The sequence below is a fragment of the Urocitellus parryii genome, chromosome 6, assembly GCF_045843805.1.
Source record: "Urocitellus parryii isolate mUroPar1 chromosome 6, mUroPar1.hap1, whole genome shotgun sequence".
NCBI classification, from domain to species: domain Eukaryota; kingdom Metazoa; phylum Chordata; class Mammalia; order Rodentia; family Sciuridae; genus Urocitellus; species Urocitellus parryii.
Genome location: NC_135536.1, coordinates 173945147 through 173955957, shown reverse-complemented (window position 1 = coordinate 173955957; position 10811 = coordinate 173945147). Strand labels below are relative to the sequence as shown.

The window sequence follows — 10811 nt, the reverse complement described above, 5'->3', positions numbered from 1 at the left end:
TGATGATTTTATTTTATTTTTTTTATTTATTTTTTTTTAGAATTTTAATATTTTATTTCTTAGTTTTCAGCAGACACAACATCTTTGTTTGTATGTGGTGCTGAGGATCGAACCGGGGCTGCACGCATGCCAGACGGGCGCTCTACCGCTTGAGCCACATCCCCAGCCCCAATCTTTGATGATTTTAATAACAACCATTCTTTTTGCAATGATGTCATAGCTGATTGTGGTTTCAAATTTGCATTTCCCTGATGATTAGTGATGTTCAGCAGTTTTTCCACCTATCTCTTGCCATTTATATGACTTCTTTTGAGAAATGTCTGTTTAGCCCATATTTAAATTGGGTTTGGGTGGTTTTGTTTTTTTAATCTTTTGTTCTTTTTCATTTGCTATTGTTTTTTGAGTTCCTTATCTAGTCTGAATATTAATCCTGTAAAAATGTATAGTCTAAAAGTATTCTCTGCCATTCTGTACAGTGTCGCTCTACTCTCGTGATTGTCTCCTTTGATGTAATTCCATTTGTCTATTTTTTGGCTTTGTTTCCAGGGATTTTGGGGTTTTATATTATCCTTGCCCATTCTAATATCCTGAAGTATTTCCCCTGTTTTCTTCTAGTAGTTTTATAGTCTCAGGTGTTAAGTGTTTCATCCATTTGACTTTTTTAATTTGTGAGAGATTGCAGTCTAGTTTTACTTTTCTGCATATGAACACTCTTTCTTCTTAGTCAATTGTTTTAAAGGCTGTCCTTTTTCCAGTGAATGTTCTTAGCATCTTTGACAGAAATCAGATGGGGAGAGAGATGTGTCAAGTTATTTCTGGGCATTCAATGCTGTTCTTTCTCTCTTTCTTCCTTTTTAAAATGTAGGTACTTATTGCTATAAATTCCTTCTAAATATGGCTTTTTCCCTATCCCATAGGTTTCAGCATGTTTTATTTCCATGTTTTATTTCATTTGTTTCAAGAAATTCCTTAATTTCCCTTTTGATTTATTCTTTGACTCATTGGTCATCAGCCACATTTAATCTCTATGTTTTTGTAGTTTCTAAAATTCCTCTTCTTGATTTTTAGTTTTAGTCCATTGTGGTCAGAAAAGATGCATGCCATGATTTTTATGTTGTAAAATTCACTGAGACTTATTTATGTCCTACAATATGGTCTGTCTCGGGGAATGTTCCACTTGCTGATGAGAATGTGAAATCTGTAACTGTTGGATGAAATGTTCTGTAAATGTCTGTAGGGTCCATTTCCTCTAGTATAGTTTAATTCTGTTTCTTTGTTGATTTTCTGTCTGGATTCTCTATCAGTTTCTGAAAGTGGGATGTTGAGAGCCACAGCCCAAGGGGCCCCAGCAAACTTCTTCCAGCTGCCAGCTGATGATTGGCTCACAGTGGCCTCAGCAAACTTCCAGCTGCCAGCTGATTGGCTCCTCTGCAGTGATGCTCATTGGGCTGTTTCCCTGCCCTTTCAGACCATGGAGCTGCTCATTGGGGGACTTTGTTTGGCTCCGCCAACACGACCCAGCCAATTGGCCTCAAGAGCAGGAGGAGAGGGGGAGGAGAGAGGCTTGTGGGAAGCCGGTGGTGGCAGTTGGGCTGTGAAGGAATTTCTGAATAGCTCCTGTGGTGTGTGTTCTAAAAATAAAGTTCCTTTCTGCTTGATAAGTGGCTCCTGAATTGTGCCCAGCCAGACTGAGGCAGTGGGGCAGTTAAATTTCCAAGTTGGCTTGTTTTGAGGTCTATCTCTCCCTTTAGGTCTAATAATGTTGCTTTATATAATTGGGGGCCCTGGCATTGAGTGCACATATATTTTAAATTGTTACTTCCTCTTGTTGAATTGATTTCTTTATCATTATATAATGACCTCTCTTTTGACAGTGTTTGACCTGAAGTCTTATTTGACCTGAGATAAGTGTAGCTACTCTTGCTCACTTTTGGCTTCTCTTTATGTGGAATATCTTTCTATTCTTTCACCTGAAGTCTTTGTGTGTCTTTATTGTTGAAACGAGTTCCTTGTAATATTGGGTCTTATTTTTTCTTAAATACATTCAGCCAGGGTAAATCTTTTAATTGAGGAATTTAATTCATTTACACCCAAGGGCATTATTAATAGGTAAGGTCTTACTCCTATTATTTTGGTAAAATTTTCCTGGTTGTATCCCGTATCCTTTATTTCTTTTCTTTTTGTTTACCTTTGTGGTTTTTTGGTTTATATTGATAAGGCTTGATTCTTTTCTTCTTTTTCTTTTGTGTGTCTGCTCCACTAAGGATTGTTAGACTTTCTCATGTTTTTATGTCATCCTTTTCCTTATGTCACTAATTTTCTCATTGCTTGCTTGCTGAATCATGCATTCATTCAGATTTATGTCACACAAAGTGCCAACTGGTTGTAACTTGCCTCTGGTTCTCCCTGGGAGGGCAGGCCTACTTTGGCACCTGTGTTGCTGGGAAATCTCCACAATTCAGAGTGTGCAGCTGACTGGGAAAACTGAATAGCTATGTATAGAAAAATGATATTAGACCCCTCTCTCTCACCCTGCATAAAAGTCAAATAGAAGTGGATCAAAGACTTAGGAGCTAGACCAGGATCTTTACAACTGCTAGAAGAACAACCATCATGTAGGTCAACACTCCATTATAAAGGTGCAGGCACAGACTTTCTTAACAAGACCCCCAAAGGGCAAGAAATAAAACCCAAGAATCAATAAGTGAAATGCCACCAAACTAAAAAGCTTCTGCACAGCAAAGGAAACAATTAAGAGCATGAAAATAGTCTACAGAACGGGAGAAAAATCTTGGCCAGCTCCTCCTCTGAGAGGAGATTAATATCCAAAATACACAAAGAACTCAAAAAACACCAAAAACAAACAAACAAATAAAATGAAACAAAATCCAAAACAAATAACGCAATCAATCTCAATCAGTGAACAAAGAAGTATACAGAAACTTCTCAAAAGAAGAAACACGAGTGACTAACACATATATGAAAAAAAAAAAGTTCAACACCTTAAGCAACCAGGGAAATGCAAATCAAAACTACACTTAGATTTTATCTCACTCCAGTCAGAATATGGCCATGATCAAGAATATGAACTACAATAAATGCTGGAGAGGTTGTGGGAGAAAAGGTGCACTCGTACATTGTTGGTGGGACTGCAGACTAGTCCAACCACTCTGGAAAGCAGTATGGAGAGTCCTCAAAACAACATGGATAGAATTACCACATGATACAGCTATCCCCTTCCTTGGTATTTTCCCCAAAGACCTAAAATCAGCATACTACAGTGATGTAACTACCTCAATGTTTATAGCAGCACAATTCACAATAGCTAAATTATGAATTCGAACCAGATGCCCCATTAATAGACGAATGGATTGATTTCATTATTTTTTAATGGATTAAACCATAAAAAAGAATGAAATTATGGCATTTGCTGGTAAATGGATGGAAATGAAAGACATCATGCTAAGTGAAATAAGCCAGACTCACAAAAATCAAAGGTCAAACCTTTTCTTTCAATTGTGCAAGTTAGAGTAAAATAAAGGAGATGGAGAGGGAAAAATAGGATGATATAAAGAATCAAACAAATATAATTTAATAGATGAGCAAAAGGAAGTCAAGTGGAGTAGAGAATGGGAAAGGAGAGGGAAAAGGGGAGGGTCATGAACTGAAATGGAACCCCATGCCTGCAGGAGTCTGTTGGGATAAAGCCAACTACTATGTATAATATAAGGCTCTAATAAAAAAAAAAGTGTGCAGCTGAGATGTGTGGCCCATGTCGTCCTTCTGCTTGACTGACTGACTGTCTCCATCCCTTTTAGTTCACTGCACACAATCCTGGCCCTTTTCCCAAACTAATAAAGGCAGAACACTGTCCAGCCTCAGTGATTCCTATTCAGTCACCTGCAACGCTGCCCTCTGTTTTCCTGGGACATGTCAGTCATGAAGCCCTATTTAATGACCATGGCCATCCTTCTGACTCTCGTTCAAAAGTCTCCAGGTAACTCAGACCTGCTCAAAGGTTCTGGGGTCTTGCCTGTAGTGTTGGCATCTTGGTGGCCTCTGAGGTGACTCCAACTCATGTGAAGTAGGTACCACTTAAGCCTTCTCTGGCCTCAGGTTGCAGGTGTTGTCCCCAAGGCTCCTCACGTGTTGAGGTCTCCTCTGGTTCTTCTCGGCCCAGGCAGATCTAGGAGGTGGTGGTTCCTGTGGAGAATCAAAGCTTGGGTCACTTTAGGTAGAGCTGTCATGGGGATGGAGCTTGATTCGTGGTCTAGGCGTGAGAGATGGGGTCCAAGCTGGGGAGCTGTGGGAGGGACGAAGGTGGAGAGTGGAGAGTGGCTTGGTATTGAGTGGTTTTCATGGTGCTGTGTTTGTGTTATGTTGTGTCATTGGGCCTGGGGTGTCATCAGAAGAGAGAGGCTGGAATTGAAATTGAGTGTTTGACTCAAGTGGGTGTCTTAGGCAGGGTCTCTGCGGGGCTGATCTTGGTTGGGGCTGCTTATCCTGGGTTTTGGGGTGGTTTAGCTTGAGTAAGAAAGTTGAATTCATCTTAGCAGGTCTATGGCTATCAAAATGGGGAGAATATTATGTATCTTTATCAGATACATAATTTGCAAATATTTTCTCCCATTTTGAGGCTGCTTTTTTTTTTCCTTTTTGGATAATTTCCTTGGGTGTGCAGAAGTCATATATATATCTCCTATTTATCCCGTTTATCTTTGTTTCCTGTGCTTTTAAGGTCATATCCAAGAAATCATCTGAGACCAATGTCAGGAAGCTTTTCCTTTAGGTTTTCTTCTTAGAGTTTCTGGTCTTGTAAGTCTAATATATTTCAAGTGAATTTTTGTGTGTGGTGTAAGATAAGGGTCCAATTTCGTAGATAACCCTATAGCACTCATTGGGGAGGGTGGCTTTTGTGTATAGGTGCTCAGAATCTACTGTACAACATAGCTTGATAGTTGACAGTACTGTATGGTATGTTTAAAGTTTCCCAAGAGAGTAGATCTTAACACAAGATTTGATGAACAAAAAATAATAAATAAGAGGACAAGAGAACACATTTGGAAGTGATGGATGGGTTTATGGTATAGATAGTGAAGATGATTTTGTGGGTGAATATTTATCTCCAAACTCATCAAGATGTATAAATTAAATCTGCACAGGTATTTTTTGTCATATCAATTGCACCTCAATAATTTTTTTTTTTTTTTGGCATGAGGGATTGAACCCAGAGACACTTAACCACCGAGCCACATCCCTGGCCATTTTAAATTTCTATTTTGAGATAGGGTTTTGCGAAGTTGCTGAGGCTGGCCTGGAATTTGTGATCCTCCTGCCTCAGCCTCCTGATTGACTGGGGTTACAGGTGTGCACCACCACGTCCGATAAAACATTTCTTTAAAAAAGAAATGTGAAGTGTAAACACTGGATGGAAACTATCCAGCAATATTTTCCAATTCTGAGGAAGTTTCTCCAGTGTGATTTCCAGGGGAAACTGAAGAACAACTGTAGGAAGTGAAGATAAATCAAATCAAGTAGCTGCAATGTCCTCCAGGTCTCCTTTCCAACCTTGGCATGTAGAGGAAGGTATGGGAGCAGCCTCCGCCCTGCCCTGGGGAAACCCAGGCTGCTGCTTTCCTGAAGTGAGTTCAGAGGTTTTCTTTCTCTTTCCTTCTTTTTTTTAAAACTCCTCCACTTTCTTCTCCCTCAACCTTCCTCCTTCCTGCTTCCTGCTTCCTCCTGCTTTGTGTCCTCCTCCCCACACAGGTCTCGCCTTCTCCCATCCCCTTATGGAGGGACTCTTGTTCTCAGGCTCAGTAGACTCAGTTCCATGTTGGACGAGTGTAGATAACCACAGGTGGATTTGAAAAAAAACACCACCACAAAAATGAAGGCAGTGTTCCACGCTTCAAAAGCGGAACACGGTGTCGCTTCCTTAATAACTACATATACGACTATCACCTGGCGGAATTTATGGGAAGGCACTGTTCTGGACAATCTTTTCTACCAGGGCAATCAAAGTCATTTCCCCCCTTTCATCAGCCCAAACATATGCTTATGAAATTGAATTGATTGAATGCCAAATTTCTGTCTTTCAATTGATGTATTCCCCATATTGAGTGGAGGGCTTTTCATAGAGTTGATTTTAATGAATGTCTATTAAATGAGTGGATATATAGACGGCTTCACAGACATACATGGATGGGGCAGGATCATGTCTGAGTGCCCAGGGAGCACAGAAATGATGTCTCCCATTGGTCTGGGGCCCAGACAGAGTTGTTGGGAAGGCCCAGGGCATATCTTTTGTTGTTTGTTTGTTTGGTTGGTGTATGATAGTTTAATTTGCTACTAAAACACTTCCACTGGGCAATGTCTATGGCTGAACATAAGAAGGCCCTGCAGGACATGGTTCTCGTTCAAGCAGAAGCCCAGAGTGTTTTCTGAGGACCTCTTGCAAAGCAGCCTTACTCTGGCCTCTTCTAAGGCTGACTGAATCAGAAATTCTAGAGACACCGTGTGGGTATCCTTAAAATTCCCTAGATCATCACACAGCATCAAGTATTGACTGCCTCCATCACAAACACAGCTGAGATTTTCTGATCTGGTGCGAACTCCGCCGTTCCCCTTCCTCACACGGGGATACTAAGTTCAGGGAGCTAACACTGAACATGGGACAGAGGAGCAGGGACCATGCTGGGATGTAGGAGAGGTCTCCTGTGACACCAAGGTGCTGTTACTACCACGTGGGTGTTGAAATCTGTGGCCACGCAGGACAAAGTAGAAATGGGTTAGAAATGACCTAGGAGTGAGAAGTGATACAATTTTATGACAAAAACTTTATTTACAAAGTTTTTTTTCATACCACTGTAGGTATAATCCTCTGGGGGCTGCCATGTGGAGGGGTTAAGGGAAGGGTAGCTTGCCAGATCTTCAGTGTCCCCACCTGTCCCTCTGGTAACCTCAGAGAGGGGATCTTGTGTGTCCTCACTTCCATTCTGTGTCTTTGGGAGATGGGGAAGTCCCCCAGGTCAGGTGGCAGCCAGAAGAACATGGGTGTCACTCTAAGGAGGACCCCTGCAGGCCTTTTCCTGTGAACAAAGAGAGGGGGACACAAAGAGCAGGCCCCATGATGGGGGCGAGGATCAAGGTGGGACACACAGAGGTACCCCGATGGTGGAGAATAAGTGATGGGTGCCATTTTTGATTCCCTCTGATTAACCAGCGGCTGCTGATGTAATAGTCCAGTTCCTCCTCTGGATTTGGGGGGCAGTTTATATATATATACCAGCACCCAGATGTCAAGGCACCACCAAGGCATTTTTTCTTTTCTTCTTTATTTCCCTTCCTGTTCTCCAGCTTCCCCTGAATTTGAAAACATTGGCACAGGGCTCCTCTTTCCATGCAGGTCATAACATCAAACTTTCTCTGTCCCACTTTTCTTAAAGTTAATAGTGAATCAATTTATTTATTAACTGGAGCCCTCAGCGCGGTTAGAAATGGGGTGGCTTGGCACAGAGTCAGTGTTGATGATGGCTGTGGGGGTGACAGATGGGGGGATGTTTGAAAGAGTCCTTGAATACTGAACTGAGGATTTGGGATTGTCTGTTGAACAAGCTGTAGAAGGCCCCGGGTCTTTCAGACATGACGCAGGGAGACGTTACCCATGAAATCCTCTCATAGAGAAGGAATGTGTTGTGGGGAGCCATTCTCACACGTGACTGGGCGACTCCCGGTTTGGGCCTGAGGTGCTCTGGCTGTGTCGGAGCTTTCCCGGCCCTCTCCTGATGAGAGAACCTATCGGTGTGGGGGTGTGACTGACCACTGACCCCGGGGGCCCAATCACTGACCCTGACCCTGACCTTGGAGTGCGGCCCCCCCTCAACCTTCATTGGATGGAATTCTCCCCTGAATTTCTTGTTCCCCAATAAAAGGCTACTCCCTGGCGTGCTTGCTCTCTCTCTCTCCTGCTAGCCCTGAGTAATCCTTGCTGCCCTGCCAGGCGGTTAGAGGTGGGAACCAGAGAGGGGAGCCGTCTCGGACCTGGTCATAGAAATAAGGTAACTGAGCCTGTGTGTTTTATTTCAATCTCTGCTAGCTAACTTTTATGCCAAGAACCTCATTAATGAAACCATTGTGCTGGCCGCATGGTGGAATGTGTCACAGAGGAAAGGACCTGGGCTTGATGGCATGTGGGCCGGGACTTGAATACTGGCTTGGTCGAGTATGAGCTGTGGGAATATGGACAGAACAGAGTCTCTCTTTGAACCTTAGGATCTTTACCTAAACAGTGGAGATTATAGCAGGGTTTTATGTGGGTTTAGTGAGATATCATTTGTAGAATACCCGATACATAGTAGATTCTGGATCATACCGTAATGGATGGTTAATATCACTTTCTAATAGCTCCTTTGTCTTTGGAAAAGAAGAGCTAACTAATACCATTGGTGACTAGTATTTATTAAATTCTGGTTAAGTGTCAGGAATTGTGTGGATATTTTTCAGCAAAGAAACTGTATACACACACACACACTTGCATGAGTGACATGTTGCTGTCAGGGTGGGCTTTAGCCATATATGGATTTTCTTTTTCTTTCCTTTTTTTTGGGGGGGGGGTACTGGGGTTTGAACTCATGCTGCAGTCCTGCTGCAGCAAAATAACAGGGGGGGGGGTGACGAACAACTTGTGTACATTGATACAGCAGGAGTGGGAGCCGTTTATTGTAGGACAACAGAGGTATTTATACATTCCACACAGCTTATCTAATTAACATAAACTAGATACAGCAGTCAACCAATAAGGAATCTCCACACTTAATGGCTCGCTAGCGTTACTTCATAAACCACTCCCTCTGGCAAAATGCCAGGCGCCATCCAGACTTGTTTACAGACTCTAACAAACTCAGGGGCGCTAGACCACTGATTCATGTCCAAAGCCCTATTTTGTATTTTGTTTAGAGACAGGATCTCAATGAGTTACTTAGTACCTTGCCTTTGCTGAGGCTGGCTTTGAACTCGCGATCCTCCTGCCTCAGCCCTCTGAACCACTGGGATTACAGGTGTGCACCACCAAGCCTGGTGCTTTAGCCATATATGGAAGGCACATGGTAGAGGTCTTTAGGGTGAACACATGTGTAAACACTTCATTTATGTGTGAATGTGAATCTGTGGAAAGATCTGACTTGTGCCTGGGGTCCCGTATGCACTACTGCCCTGCTCGTGTTGCCTGGGACCTGTTTCTCTGGGGCCAATATAGAAAAAGAGATGTGTGTGGACCGTGTTTGTGCCTGTGTTTCAAAGCGTAAAGATCTGCATGCTTAAGGGTTCAGATATGTGTGTCCTGTCTCTGAGCTGACCCTGGTGTCTCTGAGGAGCTGTGTGTAAGGAGATCTCATCCCTATAGGAACTTTGGAATGTGTCCCACATGGGCTCACAGTGACCGTCACTGAAGTGCTGGATCCTCAGGAAAGACATTCCTATCAGCACCACCTAATATCTAATTATTATATGCCAGAGGCCTTTCTGAGCTTTCTCTATCTGCTAATTTAGCCATCACAAAAGCTTTAGGAACTTGGCTCTATTATTATCTCACCAAAGATGGCGCTAGTAAGTGACTGAGCCCCTGGTTGGATGCAGGTGGTTTTGACTCCAGGTCCTGTGACTTAATGTGCTTGTTCTCTCTTGCTCACGTTTCCTCACCTCTGTCCTCACTGCTTCGCAGAAACTGACCGTGGCTGTCTTTCCCAGGCGGCCTGTTCAGATCCACCAACAAGAAGGAGCACTGGAATCCGTGTGAGCTTTACCGAGGAGGCAAGTGCAGAGCCGCCTGCGGCCACGACGAAATTCAGTACCTCTCCTGCCTCCCGGACCTCAAGTGCTGCCTGAAAATCTCCACGTATTTAACCAATTCTGACCCCAACTCCAGCTCGCCAGTTGCAAACACGTCCAGCTCCGCTCCAAGTTGAAGATCAACAACGTCTCCCGCTTGTTGTCGTCATTCCTCCCCCATCCTGCAACCCCTGCCCATAAAAATGCATTCCCTTTCCCGTGTGTGTCTTTCATCTGGGAGCAGTTGGGGCAGGACAGGAGAGGTTAGCCTGGGAGCTGGGAAGACACGAGGAGAGGAAGGAGCCCTGCAGTGAGTGCTGAGAAGGAAAGGGGTCTCCTCTCTGCTGAGGTTGCAGAGGGGAGGTGACATCTGGACTGAGTCTAGTGCACAGATAGGCCATGAATTCAAATCCTCTTAGAAAACATCAGCTGGGGAGAGAGGTGCCTTTGGTATCCAGAGAACTAACATGGTGTGTTTAGGACGCTGCAGTGATCTCCAGAGGAACCGAACGGGATGGATGGATAGAACTGACTGCAGGAATCTGTTGGGCAAATTAGGGTAAAACTTTCTGCTACAGCTGTAGAAAGTAGAATAAATGGGTTTTTTCCCATTCACCCTGTGTTAAATTCTGGTTAAGTGTCAGGAATTGTGTGGGTATTTTTCAGCAAAGAACCTGTATACACACCCACACACCGGCATGAGTGACATGTCACTGTCAAGGTGGCTCTTCTTCTGTAGCTAATGTTGCATTTTCCGTCTCTTTGACTATGAACTTCTAGAACTGTTGTTCTTAAGTAAGGTCTCAAAGTTCTAGATTCCCAAGCCCGCCTCGGCTAAGAGAAATCTGGGTTTTGTGCTGACCACGCCACTGAAGTGGCCTTGGTTTCGTTTACCACTGCCTCCCATGTTGAAAAATGTAAGCATTCTTTGCGTTTTTTTTTTAAATATTTATTTTTTAGTAGTAGTTGGGCACAATATCTTTATT

At 43.3% G+C, this 10811-nt stretch overlaps 1 protein-coding gene across 1 annotated transcript; it reads left to right on the top strand.

The window, feature by feature from the left end:
* Positions 1 to 3930: 3930 nt before the first annotated feature.
* Defb116 (defensin beta 116) lies at positions 3931 to 9962 on the top strand. The gene is made up of 2 exons (XM_026402091.1): positions 3931 to 3997; positions 9745 to 9962. The coding sequence occupies exons 1-2, from the start codon at positions 3931 to 3933 to the stop codon at positions 9960 to 9962; spliced, it is 285 nt and encodes a 94-aa protein (XP_026257876.1).
* The last annotated feature ends 849 nt before the right edge of the window (positions 9963 to 10811 follow it).

What these genes read in the sequence shown, in the direction of transcription:
- Defb116 (XM_026402091.1), top strand. Translation starts at nt 3,931, where the DNA reads ATGTCAGTCATGAAGCCCTATTTAATGACCATGGCCATCCTTCTGACT. An exon ending in TCTCGTTCAAAAGTCTCCAG is followed by an intron (nt 3,998 to 9,744) that starts GTAACTCAGACC and finishes TGTCTTTCCCAG; the next exon opens with GCGGCCTGTTCAGATCCACC.